Raw genomic sequence first — 23,219 nt, forward strand, 5'->3', positions numbered from 1 at the left:
GTGGGTGAGTGAGTGGGTGGGTGAGTGAGTGGGTGGGTATGTGGGTGAGTGAGTGAGTGTGTGGGTGAGTGCGTGGGTGAGTAGGTGAATGGGTGGATTAGTGGGTGGGTGAGTGAGTGGGTGGGTGAGTGAGTGGGTGGGTATGTGGGTGAGTGAATAGGTGAATGGGTGGATTGGTGGGTGGGTGAGTGAGTGGGTGGGTGAGTGAGTGGGTGGGTATGTGGGTGAGTGAGTGAGTGTGTGGGTGAGTGCGTGGGTGAGTAGGTGAATGGGTGGATTGGTGGGTGGGTGAGTGAGTGGGTGGGTGAGTGAGTGGGTGGGTATGTGGGTGAGTGAGTAGGTGAATGGGTGGATTGGTGGGTGGGTGAGTGAGTGGGTGGGTGAGTGAGTGGGTGGGTATGTGGGTGAGTGAGTGAGTGTGTGGGTGAGTGCGTGGGTGAGTAGGTGAATGGGTGGATTGGTGGGTGGGTGAGTGAGTGGGTGGGTGAGTGAGTGAGTGGGTATGTGGGTGAGTGAGTAGGTGAATGGATGGATTAGTGGGTGGGTGAGTGAGTGAGTGGGTGAGTGAGTGAGTGAGTGGGTGAGTGCGTGGGTGAGTAGGTGAATGGGTGGATTAGTGGGTGGGTGAGTGAGTGGGTGGGTATGTGGGTGAGTGAGTAGGTGAATGGGTGGATTAGTGGGTGGGTGAGTGAGTGGGTGGGTGAGTGAGTGGGTGGGTATGTGGGTGAGTGAGTGAGTGTGTGGGTGAGTGCGTGGGTGAGTAGGTGAATGGGTGGATTAGTGGGTGGGTGAGTGAGTGTGTGGGTGAGTGCGTGGGTGAGTAGGTGAATGGGTGGATTGGTGGGTGGGTGAGTGAGTGGGTGGGGGAGTGAGTGGGTGGGTATGTGGGTGAGTGAGTGAGTGTGTGGGTGAGTGCGTGGGTGAGTAGGTGAATGGGTGGATTGGTGGGTGGGTGAGTGAGTGGGTGGGTGAGTGAGTGAGTGGGTATGTGGGTGAGTGAGTAGGAGAATGGGTGGATTAGTGGGTGGGTGAGTGAGTGAGTGGGTGAGTGAGTGAGTGTGTGGGTGAGTGCGTGGGTGAGTAGGTGAATGGGTGGATTAGTGGGTGGGTGAGTGAGTGGGTGGGTATGTGGGTGAGTGAGTAGGTGAATGGGTGGATTGGTGGGTGGGTGAGTGAGTGGGTGGGTATGTGGGTGAGTGAGTAGGTGAATGGGTGGATTGGTGGGTGGGTGAGTGAGTGGGTGGGTGAGTGAGTGGGTGGGTATGTGGGTGAGTGAGTGAGTGTGTGGGTGAGTGCGTGGGTGAGTAGGTGAATGGGTGGATTGGTGGGTGGGTGAGTGAGTGGGTGGGTGAGTGAGTGAGTGAGTGGGTATGTGGGTGAGTGAGTAGGTGAATGGATGGATTAGTGGGTGGGTGAGTGAGTGGGTGGGTATGTGGGTGAGTGAGTAGGTGAATGGGTGGATTGGTGGGTGGGTGAGTGAGTGGGTGGGTGAGTGAGTGGGTGGGTATGTGGGTGAGTGAGTGTGTGGGTGAGTGCGTGGGTGAGTAGGTGAATGGGTGGATTAGTGGGTGGGTGAGTGAGTGGGTGGGTGAGTGAGTGGGTGGGTATGTGGGTGAGTGAATAGGTGAATGGGTGGATTGGTGGGTGGGTGAGTGAGTGGGTGGGTGAGTGAGTGGGTGGGTATGTGGGTGAGTGTGTGGGTGAGTGCGTGGGTGAGTAGGTGAATGGGTGGATTGGTGGGTGGGTGAGTGAGTGGGTGGGTGAGTGAGTGGGTGGGTATGTGGGTGAGTGAGTAGGTGAATGGGTGGATTGGTGGGTGGGTGAGTGAGTGGGTGAGTGAGTGAGTGTGTGGGTGAGTGCATGGGTGAGTAGGTGAATGGGTGGATTAGTGGGTGGGTGAGTGAGTGGGTGGGTGAATGAGTGAGTGTGTGGGTGGGTGAATGAGTGGGTGAGTGAGTGTGTGGGTGGGTGGGTGAGTGAGTGGGTGAGTGAGTGGGCGAGTGAGTGTGTGGGTGTGTGAGTGAGTGTGTGAGTGTGTGGGTGTGTGGGTGAGTGAGTGTGTAGGTGAGTGAGTGGGTGTGTGTGTGGGTGAGTGGGTGTGTGGGTGGGTGAGTGAGTGGGTGTGTGGGTAAGTGAGTGTGTGGGTGTGTGGGTGAGTGAGTGTATGGGTGAGTGAGTGAGTGTGTGGGTGAGTGTGTGGGTGTGTGGGTGAGTGAGTGTGTGGGTGAGTGAGTGAGTGTGTGGATGAGTGTGTGGGTGTGTGGGTGAGTGAGTGAGTGAGTGTGTGGGTGAGTGGGTGGGTGATTGAGTGGGTGGGTGGGTGAGTGAGTGTGTGAGTGAGTGAGTGGGTGAGTGAGTGAGTGTGGGGGTGAGTGAGTGTCTGGGTGTGTGAGTGAGTGAGTGAATGAGTGAGTGGGTAGGTTGGTGAGTGAGTGAGTGAGTGTGTGGGTGAGTGAGTGAGTGTGTGGGTGAGTGAGTGTGTGAGTGAGTGTGTGGGTGAGTGTGTGGGTGAGTGTGTGGGTGAGTGAGTGAGTGAGTGTGTGAGTGAGTGGGTGTGTGGGTGAGTGGGTGTAATGGGTGGGTAAGTGGGTGGGTGAGTGAGTGAGTGAGTGGGTGAGTGAGTGTGTGGGTGAGTGAGTGTGTGAGTGAGTGTGTGAGTGAGTGGGTGAGTGAGTGGTTGAATGGGTGAGTATGTGGGTATGCGGGTGAGTGGGTGAGTGAGTAGGTGGGTGAGTAAGTGTGTGAGTGGGTGAATGGGTGGGTGAGTATGCGGGTGTGTGGGTGAATGGGTTGGCGAGTGAATGGGTGAGTCATTTATTGATTGATTAAGTGAGCGGGTGGGCGACTGAGCGAGCGGGCGACTGAGCGAGCGGCCCTCAGTCAGCGAGCCCACCAACTCCACCTGCGTCAGCCTGAGTCGAGCCCTCCGTGGGTGTCCTCACGGGTGGCGAACGGCACGTGGGGGGGGGGGCACGTGGGGGGCACGTGGGTGGGGGGGGGGCACGTCGCGAGACTCCGCCACTAAGGCCCCCTCAGTGAACATCGCGCGGGCTCCAGATCCTCGGGCAAGGAACGATCAAAGTTCAAAAAAGCAACAACGCGCCTACCTTGACCCGAACTTTCAACCCTGTACCCCATACAAATCGCCCGGGTAATTACTGGGGGCGCTGCACGCACGTGAACGAGGTTTGTAAACAGGTACACGCTGGACAAGAGCGCTTTATTCACGTAGACGAAGACCCTCAGTGATTCTAATTTGAAATAGAGGCCACGGGCCGTGCCACAGGAGCTTTTGGCGAGCGGTAATGGTCTCTCCCACCCCCCTCCTCCTCGTTTCCGAACGTAGATGGACTCGTCCATCTGAACGAACTGTCAAATCGCTCTCCGCGGTGCTGACGTTAAAAATAAAAACGCCACTTTTTTTTAAAAAAAATGTTTTTATCTTGCTGTGGTTTTCACAGCTGATGATGATTGCTGATTGGTGTTGCTGCAGTCGAAAACGTCGTGAGAATTTTATTGTTTTATATATATTTTTTTATTATTTTATCGTTTCCCTTGCACGTGGTGACTTTACCGAAAGAACCAAGAATAATATTTTTATTGTTTTACAATAATTTTCATTGTTTTATATTTTTATTATTTTATTGTTTCCCTCCTACGTGGTGACTTTACCGAAAGAACCAAGAATAATAATTTTATTGTTTTACAATAATTTTCATTGTTTTATATTTTTATTATTTTATTGTTTCCCTCCTACGTGGTGACTTTACCGAAAGAACCAAGAATAATAATTTTATTGTTTTATATTTTTATTATTTTATTGTTTCCCTTGCACGTGGTGGTGACTTTACCGAAAGAACCAAGAATAATAATTTTATTGTTTTACAATAATTTTTATTGTTTTATATTTTTATTATTTTACTGTTTCCCTTCTACGTGGTGACTTTACCGAAAGAACCAAGAATAATAATTTTATTGCTTTATATTTTTATTATTTTATTGTTTCCCTTCCACGTGGTGACATTACCGAAAGAACCAAGAATAATAATTTTATTGTTTTATATTTTTATTATTTTATTGTTTCCCTTGCACGTGGTGGTGACTTTACCGAAAGAACCAAGAATAATAATTTTATTGTTTTACAATAATTTTATTGTTTTATATTTTTATTAATGTATTGTTTCCCTTCTACGTGGTGACTTTACCGAAAGAACCAAGAATATGAATCCCTGCAGTCGGGGATTACAGACAGATGACTGGGGGGATTACTCGGGGATTACACGTGGATTACTTGGTGATTATTCGGGGATTACACGTAGATGACTGGGGATTACTCGGGGATTACTCGGGGATTACACGTGGATTACTTGGTGATTAGTCAGGGATTACACGCGAATTACACGTGGATTACTCGGGGATTACTTGGGAATTACACGTGGATTACTTGGTGATTAGTCGGGGATTACTCGAGGATTACTCGGGGATTACACGTGGATTACTTCGTGCTTAGTCGAGGATTACTTGCAGATTAGTCGGGGATTACTCGGTGGTTACTTGGAAATACACGTGGATTACTTGGAGATTAGTCGGGGATTACAAGTCGATGACTGGGGGATTACTCGGGGATTACACGCAGATTACACGGAGCTTACATATTGCAGTACTGGTGGATTACACGTGGATTACTCCGGGATTACACGGGGATTACACTTTGGATTACTGGTGGATTACACGGGGAGTGAATGAGTGAGTAGGAGGGTGAGTGAGCGAGCGAGTGAGTGAACGAGTGAGTGAGAATGTGAGTAGATGAGTGAGTGAGTGGATGGGTGAATTGGTGAGTGGATGAATGAGTGATTGAGCGAGTGAGTGGATGAGTGAGTGAGTGAGTGGATGAGTGAGTGGATGAGTGAGTGAGTGGATGAGTGAGTGGATGAGTGAGTGAGTGGATGAGTGAGTGAGCGAGTAAATGAGTGAGCGAGTGAGTGGATGAGCGAGTGAGTGGATGAACGAGTGAGTGGATGAACGAGTGAATGAATGAGTGGGTGAGTGAGTGGGTGAGTAAGTGGATGAGTGAGTGGGTGAGAGAGTGGATGAATGAGTGAGTGAGTGGATGAGTGAGTGAGTGAATGAGTGAGTAGGAGGGTGAGTGAGCGAGCGAGTGAGTGAACGAGTGAGTGAGTGGATGAGTGAGTGAGTGGATGAGTGAGTGAGAGAGTGGATGAATGAGTGAGTGGATGCGTGAGTGAGTGGATGAGTGAGTGAGTGGATGAGTGAGAATGTGAGTGGATGAGTGAGTGAGTGGATGGGTGAGTTTGTGAGTGGATGAGTGAGTGAGTGAGTGGATGAGTGAGTGAGTGGATGAACGAGTGAATGAATGAGCGGGTGAGTGAGTGGGTGAGTGGATGAGTGAGTGGGTGAGAGAGTGGATGAATGAGTGAGTGAGTGGATGAGTGAGTGAGTGGATGAATGAGTGAGTGAGTGGATGAGTGAGTGAGTGGATGAGTGAGTGATTGAGTGGATGAGTGAGTGAGTGGATGAGTGAGTGATTGAGTGGATGAGTGAGTGAGTGAGTGTATGCATGAATGAGTGGATGAATGAGTGAGTGAGTGAATGAGTGAGTGAGTGTATGAATGAGTGAGTGAGTCTTCTCTACTGATCGGGGCTGGGCATCTTCACCGTTGCTTCTGCCGCTGATGAATCGTAGACTACATCGGCCAACGCTACATCAGCAGCGTTGGTCTGCTCCTCATCCTGCTGATGAGGATGCTGCTGATGAAGCTGCTGCTGCTGCTGCTGATGATGATGTTGATGTTTGACTTTACGAGTTGGGTACAGGAGATATTCGTAAGTCGCAGCTCCGATAACTCCACCGAGCATGGGACCCAGCCAGTAGACCTGTGTGGTGTGTTTGGTGTGTATGTGTGGTGTGTGTGTTTGGTGTGTGTGTAGTGTGTGTGGTGTGTGTGGTGTATGTGTGTGGTGTGTGTGTGTGTGGTGTGTGTGTGTGGTTTGTGCACACACCACAAACACGCCCATCACACAGGTTACAAGCTAAAGGGAGAGCATCCAAAACAAACCCGGGTAGCCTCCTTATTACATCAGACATCGTTGGAGGGAAAGTGATGTTGATGGTGGTGATGGTGGTGATGTTGATGGTGGTGATAGTCGTGATGATGGTGATGGTGGTGATGTTGATGGTGGTGATGATGCTGATGGTGGTGATGGTGGTGGTGGTGATAGTGATGGTGGTGGTGAGGTTGATGGTGATGCTGGTGATGGTGGTGATGTTGGAGATGATGATGGTGGTGATGGTGGTGATGTTGGTGATGATGGTGGTGATGTTGATGGTAGTAATGATAGTGGAGATGATGATAGTGGTGATGGTGGTGATTTTGATGGTGGAGGTGATGTTGATGGTGATGCTGGTGATGGTGGTGATGGTGGTGATGATGGTGATGGTGGTGATGTTGGTGATGGTGGTGGTGATGTTGATAATGATGATGTTGGTGGTGATGGTGATGATGATCGTGATAGTGGTGATGTTGGTGATGATGGTGATGATGGTGGTGATGTTGATGGTAGTAATTTTGGTGATGGTGGTGATGATGATAGTGGTGATGGTGGTGATTTTGATGGTGGAGGTGATGTTGATAATGATGATGTTGGTGGTGATGGTGGTGATGGTGGTGATGTTGATGGTAGTAATGATGATTGTGATGATGATAGTGGTGATGTTGGTGGTGATGGTGGAGGTGATGGTGGAGGTGATGGTGGAGGTGGTAATGGTGGTGTTTCACTCTACCCAGTGGTTAGCCCACAGCCCAGACACCACAGCAGAGCCGAGGGAGCGTGCTGGGTTCATGCTGGAGCCGGTGTAGGGCAGCTACATCAACAACAACATCAACAACAACATCAACAACAACATCATCAACATCAACAACATCAACAACATCAACAACAACATCAACAACATCAGCTACATCAACAACATCAACAACGTCATCATCAACAACATCATCAACAACATCATCAACAACAACATCAACAACAACATCAACAACAACATCATCAACAACAACATCAACATCTTCAACTACATCAACAACATCAACATCATCATCACCTACATCAACAACAAAATCAACAACAACATGAACAACATCAACAACAATATCAACAACAACATCAACAACATCAACAACAACATCAACAACAACTTCAACAACAACATCAGCTACATCAACAACATCAACAACAATATCAACAACAACATCAACATCTAGGAATAGGTTTTACCCTTTTAACTGGCACAGAAACTGACACCTTTATTCAAGGCATCGTGTTTGCAATAACCACAACACAAGCAGTCAAAATGCAAACAAAAGAGACAACTCTGATAATAATATGCACTGTCCTTGAATTTGATTGGTCCACACCCGAGACAGCTTTTCTTAGAGCCTAGTCTCCATTGGTGATGGACCAGAAGACGCCAAAAGGCGTACAACTCAAAAACAGCGCACTGTCAGAGTATTGAGGGCTCGGGGTGAGCATGTACATGCTGGTGGTGATGATGATAGTGCATGCTCACCCCGAGCCCTCAATACTCTGATAGTGCGCTGTTTTTGAGTTGTACGCCTTTTGGCGTCTTCTGGTCCATCACCAATGGAGACTAAAGGGCTCTAAGAAAAGCTGTCTCGTGTGTGGACCAATCAAATTCAAGGACAGTGCATATTATTATCAGAGTTGTCTTTTTTTTTTGCATTTTGACTGCTTGTGTTGTGGTTATTGCAAACATGATGCCTTGAATAAAGGTGTCAGTTTTTGTGCCAGTTAAAAGGGTAAAACCTATTCCTATATCTTGTTACTGGCAAAGGAGGTCTCATAATAAACATCAACAACATCAACAACAACAACAACATCATCAACAACAACATCAACATCTTCAACTACATCAACAACATCAACATCATCATCAGCTATATCAACAACATCTACAACAACATCAACAACATCAACAACAATATCAACAACATCAACAACAACATCAACATCATCAGCTACATCAACATCAACAACATCAACAACATCATCAACAACATCAGCAAAAACAACATCAACAACATCTACAACATCAACATCAACAACGTCATCAACAACATCAACAACATCAACATCAGCAACATCAACAACATCATCAACACCAACATCAACAACAACATCTGAAACATCAACAAGATCATCAACAAGATCATCAACGACATCAACAACATCATCAACAACATCATCAGCAACAACATCAACAACAACACCAACAACATCGTCAGCTACATCAACAACATCATCAACTAAATCAATAACATCAGCAACATCACCATCAACAACATCAACATCAGCAACATCAACAACGTCATCAACAAGATCATCAACAACATCAACGACATCATCAACAACATCAACAACAACATAATCAACATCACCATCAACAACATCAACATCAGTAACATCAACAACGTCATCAACAAGATCATCAACAACATCAACAACATCATCAACAACATCATCAGCAACAACATCAACAACAACATCAACAACAACATCAACAACTTCTTTGGTTCTTTCGGTAAAGTCACGTAGAATGAGAATACAATAATAAATTTATAAAATAAAATAACACAATAATATTCTCACGACGTTTCGGCCACAACACAAGCGGCCTTCATCAGGTGAAGGGACGAGACTGTCTGGTAGGACAGCGCTTTCACTCCAGCGCTGTCCTACCAGACAGTCTCGTCCCTTCACCTGATGAAGGCCGCTTGTGTTGTGGCCGAAACGTCGTGAGAATATTATTGTGTTATTTTATTTTATCAATTTATTATTTTATTCTCATTCTACGTGACTTTACCAAAAGAACCAAAGAAGATGAATCATTGCAGTCACGAAAGCTTTAAATCGAAATTTAACATCAACAACATCAACAACAACATCATCAGCAACATCACTATCAACAACATCAACAACAACATCAACATCATCATCAACATCATCATCAACATCATCAACACCAACATCATCATAATGATCATCAACATCACCATCATCATCAACATCATCATCAACACCAACATCATCATCAGCAGCAGCATCATCATCATCAACACCATCAACATTGCCAACATCATCATCATCACGTACCAAACACCATCAACATTGCCAACATCATCATCATCACGTACCACGATGGTGGTGATGGTGACGATGGTGGTGATGGTGGTGATGGTGACGATGGTGGTGATGGTGATGATGATGGTGATGGTGGTGATGGTGGTGATGGTGACGATGGTGGTGATGATGGTGGTGACGATGGTGACGATGGTGATGGTAATGATGATGATGATGGTGACGATGGTGATGATGGTGGTGATGGTGACGACGCTGTTGATGATGGTGGTGACGATGGTGATGATGGTGATGATGGTGGTGGTGGTGATGGTGGTGATGGTGGTGATGATGGTGATGATGGTGGTGACGATGGTGACGATGGTGATGGTAATGATGATGATGGTGACGATGGTGATGATGGTGGTGATGGTGACGACGCTGTTGATGATGGTGGTGATGATGGTGATGATGGTGGTGGTGGTGATGGTGGTGACGATGGTGACGATGGTGGTGGTGATGGTAGTGGCGATGGTGACGGACGATGGTGATGATGGTGATGATGATGACGATGGTGGTGATGGTGATGGTGGTGGCGATGGTGACGATGGTGGTGATGATGACGATGACGATGGTGGTGATGATGAAGATCCTGATGGTGACGATGGTGTTGATGGTGGTGATGGTGATGATGAAGATACTGATGGTGATGATGAAGATCCTGATGGTGACGATGGTGGTTATGGTGACAGTGGTGGTGACGATGGTGTTGATGGTGACGGTGGGTGGTGGTGTCGATGACGAGGCTGACGAGGTGACCCCGAGGCACCCTCACCGCAAAGAGGTGACCCAGCGCCACCGACAGGCCGATGGCGAGGGAGCCGGAGCCAGCGAGGTCGGAGCGACGATCGTCGATGGTGGCGCACACGGTGAGGACGAGCTGGAGGGTGACTACCGCCTCCACCACCACAGCGTGGCTGACCTGGAGCCTGGTGCTCACCTGGAGCCAGAACGCCACGTGACTCACTCACAGGGTGACTCACTGACTCACTCACAGGGTGACTACTGACTCACAGGGTGACTACGGTGAGGACGAGCTGGAGGGTGACTACCGCCTCCACCACCACAGCGTGGCTCACCTGGAGCCTGGTGCTCACCTAGAGCCAGAACGCCACGTGACTCACTCACAGGGTGACTCACTGACTCACTCACAGGGTGACTACTGACTCACAGGGTGACTACTGACTCACAGGGTGACTACGGTGAGGACGAGCTGGAGGGTGACTACCGCCTCCACCACCACAGCGTGGCTCACCTGGAGCCTGGTGCTCACCTGGAGCCAGAACGCCACGTGACTCACTCACAGGGTGACTCACTGACTGACTCACAGGGTGACTACTGACTCACAGGGTGACTACGGTGAGGACGAGCTGGAGGGTGACTACCGCCTCCACCACCACAGCGTGGCTCACCTGGAGCCTGGTGCTCACCTAGAGCCAGAACGCCACGTGACTCACTCACTCACCCACAGGGTGACTACTGACTCACAGGGTGACTACTGACTCACAGGGTGACTACGGTGAGGACGAGCTGGAGGGTGACTACCGCCTCCACCACCACAGCGTGGCTCACCTGGAGCCTGGTGCTCACCTGGAGCCAGCAGGCACGCCACGTGACTCACTCACAGGGTGACTACTGACTCACAGGGTGACTACGGTGAGGACGAGCTGGAGGGTGACTACCGCCTCCACCACCACAGCGTGGCTCACCTGGAGCCTGGTGCTCACCTGGAGCCAGAACGCCACGTGACTCACTGACTGACTCACAGGGTGACTACTGACTCACAGGGTGACTACGGTAAGGACGAGCTGGAGGGTGACTACCGCCTCCACCACCACAGCGTGGCTCACCTGGAGCCTGGTGCTCACCTAGAGCCAGAACGCCACGTGACTCACTCACTCACCCACAGGGTGACTACTGACTCACAGGGTGACTACGGTGAGGACGAGCTGGAGGGTGACTACCGCCTCCACCACCACAGCGTGGCTCACCTGGAGCCTGGTGCTCACCTAGAGCCAGCACGCCACATGACTCACTCACAGGGTGACTCACTCACTCACAGGGTGACTACTGACTCACTCACAGGGTGACTACGGTGAGGACGAGCTGGAGGGTGACTACCACCTCCACCACCACAGCGTGGCTCACCTGGAGCCTGGTGCTCACCTGGAGCCAGAACGCCACGTGACTCACTCACAGGGTGACTCACTGACTCACTCACAGGGTGACTCACTGACTCACAGGGTGACTCACTGACTGACTCACAGGGTGACTACGGTGAGGACGAGCTGGAGGGTGACTACCGCCTCCACCACCACAGCGTGGCTCACCTGGAGCCTGGTACTCACCTAGAGCCAGAACGCCACGTGACTCACTCACTGACTGACTCACAGGGTGACTACTGACTCACAGGGTGACTACGGTGAGGACGAGCTGGAGGGTGACTACCGCCTCCACCACCACAGCGTGGCTCACCTGGAGCCTGGTACTCACCTAGAGCCAGCAGGCACGCCACGTGACTCACTCACTCACAGGGTGACTCACTGACTCACTCACAGGGTGACTCACAGGGTGACTACGGTGAGGACGAGCTGGAGGGTGACTACCGCCTCCACCACCACAGCGTGGCTCACCTGCAGCCTGGTACTCACCTAGAGCCAGCACGCCACGTGACTCACTCACTGACTCACTCACAGGGTGACTACTGACTCACAGGGTGACTACGGTGAGGACGAGCTGGAGGGTGACTACCGCCTCCACCACCACAGCGTGGCTGACCTGGAGCCTGGTACTCACCTAGAGCCAGAACGCCACGTGACTCACTCACAGGGTGACTCACTGACTGACTCACAGGGTGACTCACTGACTCACTCACAGGGTGACTACGGTGAGGACGAGCTGGAGGGTGACTACCGCCTCCACCACCACAGCGTGGCTCACCTGGAGCCTGGTACTCACCTGGAGCCAGCAGGCACGCCACGTGACTCACTCACTCACTCACAGGGTGACTACTGACTCACAGGGTGACTACTGACTCACAGGGTGACTACTGACTCACAGGGTGACTACTGACTCACAGGGTGACTACGGTGAGGACGAGCTGGAGGGTGACTACCGCCTCCACCACCACAGCGTGGCTGACCTGGAGCCTGGTGCTCACCTGGAGCCAGAACGCCACGTGACTCACTCACAGGGTGACTCACTGACTCACTCACAGGGTGACTACGGTGAGGACGAGCTGGAGGGTGACTACCGCCTCCACCACCACAGCGTGGCTGACCTGGAGCCTGGTACTCACCTAGAGCCAGAACGCCACGTGACTCACTCACAGGGTGACTCACTGACTCACAGGGTGACTCACTGACTCACTCACAGGGTGACTACTGACTCACAGGGTGACTACTGACTCACAGGGTGACTACGGTGAGGACGAGCTGGAGGGTGACTACCGCCTCCACCACCACAGCGTGGCTCACCTGGAGCCTGGTACTCACCTGGAGCCAGAACGCCACGTGACTCACTCACTGACTCACTCACAGGGTGACTACTGACTGACTCACAGGGTGACTACTGACTGACTCACAGGGTGACTACTAACTGACTCACAGGGTGACTACTGACTGACAGGGTGACTACTGACTGACTGACAGGGTGACTACTGACTGATACGGTGACTACTGACTCACAGGGTGACTACTGACTGACTGACAGGGTGACTACTGACTGACTCACAGGGTGACTACTGACTGACAGGGTGACTACTGACTCACAGGGTGACTACTGACTGACAGGGTGACTACTGACTCACAGGGTGACTACTGACTGACAGGGCGACTACTGACTCACAGGGTGACTACTGACTGACAGGGTGACTACTGACTCACAGGGTGACTACTGACTGACTGACAGGGTGACTACTGACTCACAGGGTGACTACTGACTGACAGGGTGACTACTGACTCACAGGGTGACTACTGACTGACAGGGTGACTACTGACTGACAGGGTGACTACTGACTGACAGGGTGACTACTGACTGCCAGGGTGACTACTGACTGACAGGGTGACTACTGACTGACAGGGTGACTACTGACTGACTGACAGGGTGACTACTGACTCACAGGGTGACTACTGACTGACTGACAGGGTGACTACTGACTCACTCACAGGGTGACTACTGACTCACAGGGTGACTACTGACTGACTGACAGGGTGACTACTGACTGACAGGGTGACTACTGACTCACAGGGTGACTACTGACTGACAGGGTGACTACTGACTGACTGACAGGGTGACTACTGACTGACAGGGTGACTACTGACTGACTGACAGGGTGACTACTGACTGCCAGGGTGACTACTGACTGACTCACAGGGTGACTACTGACTCACAGGGTGACTACTGACTGACAGGGTGACTACTGACTGACTGACAGGGTGACTACTGACTGACAGGGTGACTACTGACTGACTGACAGGGTGACTACTGACTGACAGGGTGACTACTGACTGACAGGGTGACTACTGACTCACAGGGTGACTACTGACTGACTGACAGGGTGACTACTGACTGACAGGGTGACTACTGACTGACTGACAGGGTGACTACTGACTCACAGGGTGACTACTGACTGACAGGGTGACTACTGACTGACAGGGTGACTACTGACTGACAGGGTGACTACTGACTGACTGACAGGGTGACTACTGACTGACAGGGTGACTACTGACTGACTCACAGGGTGACTACTGACTGACTCACTTACAGGGTGACTACTGACTCACAGGGTGACTACTGACTGACAGGGTGACTACTGACTGACTGACAGGGTGACTACTGACTGACTCACAGGGTGACTACTGACTCACAGGGTGACTACTGACTGACAGGGTGACTACTGACTCACAGGGTGACTACTGACTGACAGGGTGACTACTGACTGACTGACAGGATGACTACTGACTGACAGGGTGACTACTGACTGACTGACAGGGTGACTACTGACTGCCAGGGTGACTACTGACTGACTCAGAGGGTGACTACTGACTGACAGGGTGACTACTGACTGACTGACAGGGTGACTACTGACTGACAGGGTGACTACTGACTCACAGGGTGACTACTGACTGACTGACAGGGTGACTACTGACTGACTGACAGGGTGACTACTGACTGACTGACAGGGTGACTACTGACTGACTCACAGGGTGACTACTGACTGACAGGGTGACTACTGACTGACTCACAGGGTGACTACTGACTGACTCACAGGGTGACTACTGACTGACTCACAGGGTGACTACTGACTCACAGGGTGACTACTGACTCACTCACAGGGTGACTACTGACTGACTGACTCACAGGGTGACTACTGACTCACAGGGTGACTACTGACTCACTCACAGGGTGACTACTGACTGACTGACAGGGTGACTACTGACTGACAGGGTGACTACTGACTGACACTGTGACTACTGACTGACTCACAGGGTGACTACTAACTGACTGACAGGGTGACTACTGACTGACAGGGTGACTACTGACTGACAGGGTGACTACTGACTGACTGACAGGGTGACTACTGACTGACAGGGTGACTACTGACTGACTGACAGGGTGACTACTGACTGACAGGGTGACTACTGACTCACAGGGTGACTACTGACTGACAGGGTGACTACTGACTGACTGACAGGGTGACTACTGACTGACAGGGTGACTACTGACTGACTGACAGGGTGACTACTGACTGACAGGGTGACTACTGACTCACAGGGTGACTACTGACTCACAGGGTGACTACTGACTGACTGACAGGGTGACTACTGACTCACAGGGTGACTACTGACTGACTCACAGGGTGACTACTGACTGACTCACAGGGTGACTACTGACTGACAGGGTGACTACTGACTGACTCACAGGGTGACTACTGACTCACAGGGTAACTACTGACTGACAGGGTGACTACTGACTGACTCACAGGGTGACTACTGACTCACAGGGTGACTACTGACTGACTCACAGGGTGACTACTGACTGACTCACAGGGTGACTACTGACTGACTGACACTGTGACTACTGACTGACTCACAGGGTGACTACTGACTGACAGGGTGACTCACTGACTGACTCACAGGGTGACTACTGACTGACTGACACTGTGACTACTGACTGACTCACAGGGTAACTACTGACTGACTGACTCACAGGGTGACTACTGACTGACAGGGTGACTCACTGACTGACTCACAGGGTGACTACTGACTGACTGACACTGTGACTACTGACTGACAGGGTGACTACTGACTGACAGGGTGACTACTGACTGACAGGGTGACTGCTGACTGACTGACAGGGTGACTACTGACTCACAGGGTGACTACTGACTGACTGACACTGTGACTACTGACTCACAGGGTGACTACTCACAGGGTGACTACTGACTGACTCACGGGGTGACTACTGACTGACAGGGTGACTACTGACTCACAGGGTGACTACTGACTGACTCACAGTGTGACTACTGACTCACAGGGTAACTACTGACTGACTCACGGGGTGACTACTGACTGACAGGGTGACTACTGACTCACAGGGTGACTACTGACTGACTCACGGGGTGACTACTGACTGACAGGGTGACTACTGACTCACAGGGTGACTACTGACTCACTCACAGGGTGACTACTGACTGACTGACAGGGTGACTACTGACTCACAGGGTGACTACTGACTGACAGGGTGACTACTGACTGACAGGGTGACTACTGACTGACTGCCAGGCACCAGCTGAAGCCTGCCACTCACCTGGTGGTCCACCATCACCTGGCTGAGTATCTGGTCAAGTGTCCACCTGGTCAAGTGTCTGGTGGAGTGTCCGGTCCTCCCATGGTCATCTGGTGGAGTATCTGGTTGACTATCTGGTTGAGTATGTGGTGGAGTATCTGGTTCACTATCTGGTTCACTATCTGGTTCACTATCTGGTTGACTATCTGGCCGACTATCTGGCTGACTATCTGGCTGACTATCTGGTTGACTATCTGGCCGACTATCTGGCTGACTATCTGGCTGACTATCTGGATGACTATCTGGTTCACTTTCTGGTTCACTATCTGGTTCACTATCTGGCTGACTGTCTGGCTGACTATCTGGTTGACTATCTGGCTGACTATCTGGTGGACTATCTGGTGGACTATCTGGTGGACTATCTGGTGGACTATCTGGTTCACTATCTGGCGGACTATCTGGTTGACTATCTGGCTGACTATCTGGCTGACTATCTGGTTGACTATCTGGTTCACTATCTGGCAGACTATCTGGTGGACTATCTGGCAAACTATCTGGCTGACTATCTGGCTGACCATCTGGTTGACTATCTGGTGGACTATCTGGCTGACTATCTGGTTCACTATCTGGCTGAATATCTGGCTGAATATCTGGCTGACTATCTGGTGGACTATCTGGTTCACTATCTGGCTCACTATCTGGTTCACTATCTGGTTCACTATTTGATGGATTATCTGTTTTGCTATCTGGTGGGGTATCTGGTGGACTATCTGGTGGAGTATCTGGCTGACTATCTGGCTGACTATCTGATGGACTATCTGGTTCACTATCTGGTTCACTATCTGGCTGACTATCTGGTTCACTATCTGGCTGACTATCTGGTTCACTATCTGGTTGACTATCTGGTTCACTATCTGGCTCTACCCCCCCGACCCCCACCCCCCACTCACGAGTGTGGCCCCCAGGGCCCCCGCGACGTCCCCCGGCGTGACCAGCAGCAGCAGCGCGGCCCCCAGCGTGGCCCCGAGGCTCTGGGCGGCCACGAAGGCGACGCCGCGGCTGAGCGGCATGCGGCGAGTCACCAGCAGGGCGGCCGTCACCGCCGGGTTGAGGTTGGCACCGCTGACGCCTCCCAGGCACTGGGCCATGGCGGCCACGGCCAGGCCGAAGCACAGCGACACCTGGGAGGGGGTGAGGGGGGGTGAGGGACACGTCGGGGACAGAGTGGTGGGTCCTGCACTGAGTCACTGCACCCATCACTGAGTCACACACGGGTACACACACACACACATCAGGGTACGTACACAACAACAACAACAGCAGCAGCAGCAACCGCCATTAGCCCGTGAATGGCGGCGACGTCACCACGACGCTTGTGCCAGGCTATGTGCACCCTGACGCCACGTGAAGCGTCGAACGCCCGCCGGCAGGAGGTCACGGGGCAGACCCAGCAGGTGCCACGGGTCGACTGACTGAGATGACTGGCTGATGCACCACCTGTGCCCCCTACTGTGCCAACCTGCTGTGCTTTAGCCACCCGGCGCTCCGCTCGTTGTTGTGAGCATCGCTCCTCCGCCCTCCGTTGTTGTTGGAGGGCGACTACCTCCAACTGCCCAGTAGCGTCCTTCACGAGCCTCCTCCACAGAGGCCGACCTTGACACCGCTGGTACCAGTCATCGGCAAGTCCACTCAGCTCCACGTCCTCCTGTACCACGTCGCTCCATCTCTTCTCTAGCCCGTGCCGCGCCCGTTTAGCCCCCTCGATCAGGCCGAACAGAAGCTGTTTCGGCATGCGGTGGCTGGGCATGCGGGCTACATGACCCAGCCAATGCAGCCTTGCCTGCCGGAGGAGCTCACCGATGGGACCTTGCCCAGATCTTTCAAGGATTTGTGAGCTCCTCACAAAATCCAGTCTGGTTAAACCCAGGATGGATCGTAGACAGGCCAGCCTAGATGTTTCTAACCGGCGAAGATGTCCATTAGGGGGGTCCACGTTTCGCAAGCGTAAAGAAAGAAGGGAATGACCGTGGCCGAGAAGACCAGGTAGCTTTCACACAGCGTTACGCAACCGATGAAAAGATATTGCCGCTCGACTGATTCGGAGTGAGACCTTTGCTGTTAAACCGGAGCTGGTTATGAGCACACTGCCCAGGTATGGGAAACTCTCCACTCTCTCCACAACTACCCCATCACCAATTGGGAGTTGTGGGAGTGGAGTGTCTTATAGTACAAAATACTCAGGCAGGTGCTTAGTATTAGTGGGGCTGATGGTAAGTCCCCACCTCTTGGTGGCACGCTCCAGGTTCAGCAGCAGTGCCTCCAACTCCTCCTCTGAATGAGCAGCTATTACCAGATCATCGGCATACATAACATGGTTGAGCAATAAGGAGCCATCCCTTGACCGCACCCGGGCATCGATCAGTCTCCCATTATATCTGTACCAGATGGAAATTCATCTGGTACAACTATTGAAGGCTTCACGAACTATGTGGTCAAAATAGATGTTAAATAATGTGGGAGCCAGAGGACATCCCTGTCGCACCCCAAGGTGAACAGGGAATGGCTCTGACTCCTGGCCACGTAGATTTACCTGGGCCCGCTCACCATCATGAAGGTCCTTAATGATCGTGAGCAGAAGGTCAGGTACTCCGAAAGCACAAAGAACAACCCAGAGCTTACTGATAGGCCTTGACCAGGTTTTTAAAGCTGAGATGTAGGTCTTGTTGGAATTCCCTACACCTCTGCTCTAGCGGAGCCGGTCATGAGCACACTGCCCAGGTATGGGAAACTGTCCACTCTCTCCACAACTGCCCTTTCACCAATTAGTAGTTGTGGGGGTGGAATGTCCGATGGTACAGAACCCGTCCAGTGGTCCAGACTGCTGTTATGATGTCATGTAGGGCAGTCTGTGCACAAACGCCTCCCTCCCTCAGCATTTCGCTTTGGAGATCATCTCTGACCGGTGCCTTTCTTGGTCTCAGACTCTGGATCGCCTTCAGTACTTCCTCAACAGATGGCACCTCAGCCAGCCACTCACAGGGGGTGACTTCCTCCTCCAATATTTGAAGCACCGCAGCCTCAGCAGGGTCATCCTCACTTTGTCCCACAATGTTTTCCATGTCGGGGGATTTCCCTTCCCCCAGTACTTCACAGAAATGCTCAGCAAATCTGCAAACCTGTTCCTGGGGGGCGGAGATTGGATCACCGTTTTGTCCCCTAAAGATGGTAAGAGGTGTAGCGCTGCAGGTTACTTTTTTGATGGAGTTAAATAGGGATTTGGGATCGCGGGCCACTGAGGCAGACTCCATCTCCTCAGCAACCCGCGACCACCACCCATCCTTGCAGCGCCTCACGGCTCTCCGAACCTCCGAGCGAAGGCTGCGGTAAGCCTCCTCATTCTCTGACGTGGGATTCTGTAGCCGATGACAGTGGGCCTGTCACTTTTTCTCAACCATCCTGAACACCTCCTCTGTCAGCCAGGGTCTCTTGGGAGGTCTGGACCGCGTACCCAAAGCTGCCATTGCAGCTGCATGAGTCACAGTCCTAAACCTCGCCCACTTACCCTCGACATCAGGAGGAGTGGGGGACGATGCCAACCCCAGCCGCAAGCGATGATGAAATTATCGCCTGCAACTTTCATCAGCTAGCTGAGACCAGGCCACCTTAGGTTTGAATGGGGTCCTGGGTGTACACCCACCACCGGAGTGGAAGAATGGCAGGCGCATTTTACAGATGACAAGTCGATGGTTAGAGGGCAGATCAGCTCCACGGTACATCCGTCACTATGTAGTCCAGCAGATGTTCTTGCTTGGACCCGGCATGCATCCATGATGTTGTGTGGATGCGCTGATGCCGGAACAGCGTGTTGGTAATTACAAGCCCATGGGCTGCACAAAAATCTAGCAGCCTCCTGGCCTTGTTATTGAGCTGATCTGACCCATGCCTTCCATTCACTCCAGACCAGGTGCTATAATGATGATCAACTCGGGCATAAAGTCACCCAACAAGATGACTATCCCGAGGGGCCACTTTAGCCAGCACCTGTGGCAGGAGGTCATAGAAGGCATCTGACTCATCGGCTTTGCCTGCATCCCACCACGGATGTTCGTCTTCGGTAGGGGCATAAGTAAACACGACCACCACTCCGTGCCTCCGGTTGATGGGAAGGCGAGCCCAAAGTAGCCACAAAGTAGCCACGCTCCCACGCCCCCTTCATTCTTTTGTTCAGAGTAGAGGACTGTCCACTCCTCATAGTGGCACGGGTCAGAGCCGGTCCACCGGACCTCCTGAATGCCACAGAGATCCAGGCGTTACCGGTCCAGCTCCCGACAGAGCAGTGGCAGCCTCTCCTCCGCAGTGAGCATCCGAACATTCCACGTGGCCATGCGAAGTGGCTTTTCGTTATTTCTGGAGGAGCCCCGAGGGTAGAGATTAAATCTCCTGGCTCCGCCAATTGGGGTTTGGCCAGGAGACGTCATAGACGCCTGTCCCCCCGGGTCCTCTGGCACAAGCTTATTAATTAGATATTTTAGACGTGGTTTAGTGGTAATTAATTGAAGGTGGAGGGGTTATCAGCCCCTCGCACCCATCCAGAGCCCCTGTTTAGCTACTGTGGTGGTCACAAACGCCATGAGGGGAAAGGCCACTCGGAATTGGCCTTCCCCCCACAGCACTGTCCACGACAGAGTTGCCCGTCCGGCACCACAAGGAGGTAGGGGGTTGTTTTGCAGGATCACGACACCGACCACCACTACACCTACCACCACGCCACCTATAACCACCACCACTACATCTACCACCACGACACCTACCACCACTACACCCACCACCACGACACCTACCACCACTACACCTACTACTACACCTACCACCACCACAACGACACCTACCACCACCACTACACCTACCACCACCACAACTACACCTGCCACCACCAGCACGACACCTACCACCACCACCACGACACCTACCACCACGACACCCACCACCAGCACCACCACCACCACGACACTTACCACCACGACACCTACCACCACCACCACCACTACACCTACCACCCCCACTACACCTACCACCACTACACCTACCACCACCACCACTACACCTACCACCAGCACCACCACCACTACACCTACCACCACTACACCTACCACCACCACCACTACACATACAACCAGCACCACCCCCACTACACCTACCACCACTACACCTACCACCACCACCACTACACCTACCACCAGCACCACCACCACTACACCTACACCACCACTACACCTACCACCACTACACCTACCACCACCACGACACCTACCACCACCACCACTACTACACCTACCACCACTACTACACCTATCACCACTACACCTACCACCAGCACCACCACCACCACTACTACACCTACCACCACCACCACGACATCTACCAGAACCACGACACCTACCACTACTACACCTACCACCACGCCACCTACAACCACCACCACTACACCTACCACCACGACACCTACCACCACCACCACGACACCTACCACCACCACTACACCTACCACTACTACTACACCTACCACCACCACCACGACACCTACCACCACCACCACGACACCTACCACCACCACGACACCTACCACCACCACCACCACTACACCTACCACCACCACTACTACACCTACCACCACTACACCTACACCTACCACCAGCACAACCACCACCACTACTACACCTACCACCACCACTACTACACCCACCACCACCACCACTACTACACCTACCACCACCACTACTACACCTACCACCACCACTACTACACCTACCACCACCACTACTACACCTACCACCACTACTACACCTACCACCACTACACCTACCACCACCACCACTACACCTACCACCACCACCAGCACCACCACTACACCTACCACTACACCTACCACTACACCTACCACCACTACTACACCTACCACCACCACTACTACACCTACCACCACCACTACACCTACCACCACCACTACTACACCTACCACCACCACTACTACACCTACCACCACTACACCTACCACCACCACTACTACACCTACCACCACTACTACACCTACCACCACCAGCACCACCACCACTACACGTGCCACACCTGCACGGGCGATGGAGGCTGCTGTGCGCTCCACGTGAGCGTGGCTCCGGCTCCCAGCATCACGAGGACGGCGCTGCCCAGGAGCTCGGCGAGCAGCGACCTCCAGAATCGCTGCGTCCAGAGTCCCCTGCAGGCGACCATCGCCACCCTGACCCCGTGACCCCTCCTGCTGATGATGATGCTGCTGCTGATAGTGGTGGTGGTGGTGATGCTGATGATGGTGGTGGTGATGATGGTGGTGGTGGTGGTGGCTCTGCTGCTGATCCGCACAGAGAAGCAGCGGCAGCCGCAGCAGTCGCGAGGCAGCGGTAGCAGCAGCTGTTGTTGTTGTTGATGTTGTTGTTGATGTTGTTGTTGTTGTTGATGTTGTTGTTGTTGATGTTGTTGTTGTTGTTGCAGCAGAGGTAGTTGAGACGACGCAAGCAGCCGATGCTGCTGCTGGGGAGAGATGGGGGGGAGATGTGGGGGAGATGGGGGGAGATGTGGGAGATGTGGGGGAGATGTGGGGGAGATGGGGGAGATGTGGGGGAGATGGGGGGAAGATGGGGGGGGAGATGTGGGGAGATGGGGGAGATGTGGGGAGATGTGGGGGAGATGGGGGAGATGTGGGGGAGATGTGGGGGAGATGGGGGAGATGTGGGGGAGATGTGGGGGAGATGTGGGGAGATGGGGGAGATGTGGGGGAGATGGGGGAGATGTGGGGGAGATGTGGGGAGATGTGGGGGAGATGTGGGGGAGATGGGGGGAGATGTGGGGGAGATGGGGGGAGATCGGGGGGGAGATGGGGGGAGATGTGGGGGAGATGGGGGGTAGATGTGGGGTAGATGTGGGGGAGATGGGGGGGGAGATGGGGGGGAGGGGGATGTGGGGGAGATGGGGGGGAGATGGGGGGGAGATGGGGGGAGGATGGGGGAGATGGGGGGGAGATGTGGGGGAGATGTGGGGAGATGGGGTGGGGGGAGGAGATCATTTTTTTCTTTTTTTTTCTCATGTTTTTTGTCTCATTTTTCTCATTTTTCTCATATTTCTCATTTTTCTCCATTTTTTCTCATTTTTTCTCATTTTTTTCTCATTGGGTTCTTCATTTT

The 23,219-nt window shown here is 52.3% G+C and overlaps 1 protein-coding gene across 1 annotated transcript in view; it reads right to left on the reverse strand.

The window, feature by feature from the left end:
* Positions 1 to 4,044: 4,044 nt before the first annotated feature.
* Positions 4,045 to 23,219, reverse strand: part of LOC116957096 (aquaporin-4-like) — a 24,551-nt gene continuing 5,376 nt past the window's right edge. The window contains exons 2-6 of the mRNA XM_076055118.1: positions 22,132 to 22,566; positions 16,956 to 17,186; positions 9,992 to 10,183; positions 6,803 to 6,883; positions 4,045 to 5,895 (exon numbers count right to left, since the gene is read on the reverse strand). Of these exons, the coding sequence (XP_075911233.1) occupies positions 5,650 to 5,895; positions 6,803 to 6,883; positions 9,992 to 10,183; positions 16,956 to 17,186; positions 22,132 to 22,272 (891 nt within the window). The 5' untranslated portion in view covers positions 22,273 to 22,566 and the 3' untranslated portion in view covers positions 4,045 to 5,649. The remainder of the gene's footprint in view (positions 5,896 to 6,802; positions 6,884 to 9,991; positions 10,184 to 16,955; positions 17,187 to 22,131; positions 22,567 to 23,219) is intronic.

The sequence above is a fragment of the Petromyzon marinus genome, chromosome 69 (assembly GCF_048934315.1).
Source record: "Petromyzon marinus isolate PM22_M1 ecotype Great Lakes invasive population chromosome 69, UKy_Petmar_22M1.pri1.0, whole genome shotgun sequence".
NCBI classification, from domain to species: domain Eukaryota; kingdom Metazoa; phylum Chordata; class Hyperoartia; order Petromyzontiformes; family Petromyzontidae; genus Petromyzon; species Petromyzon marinus.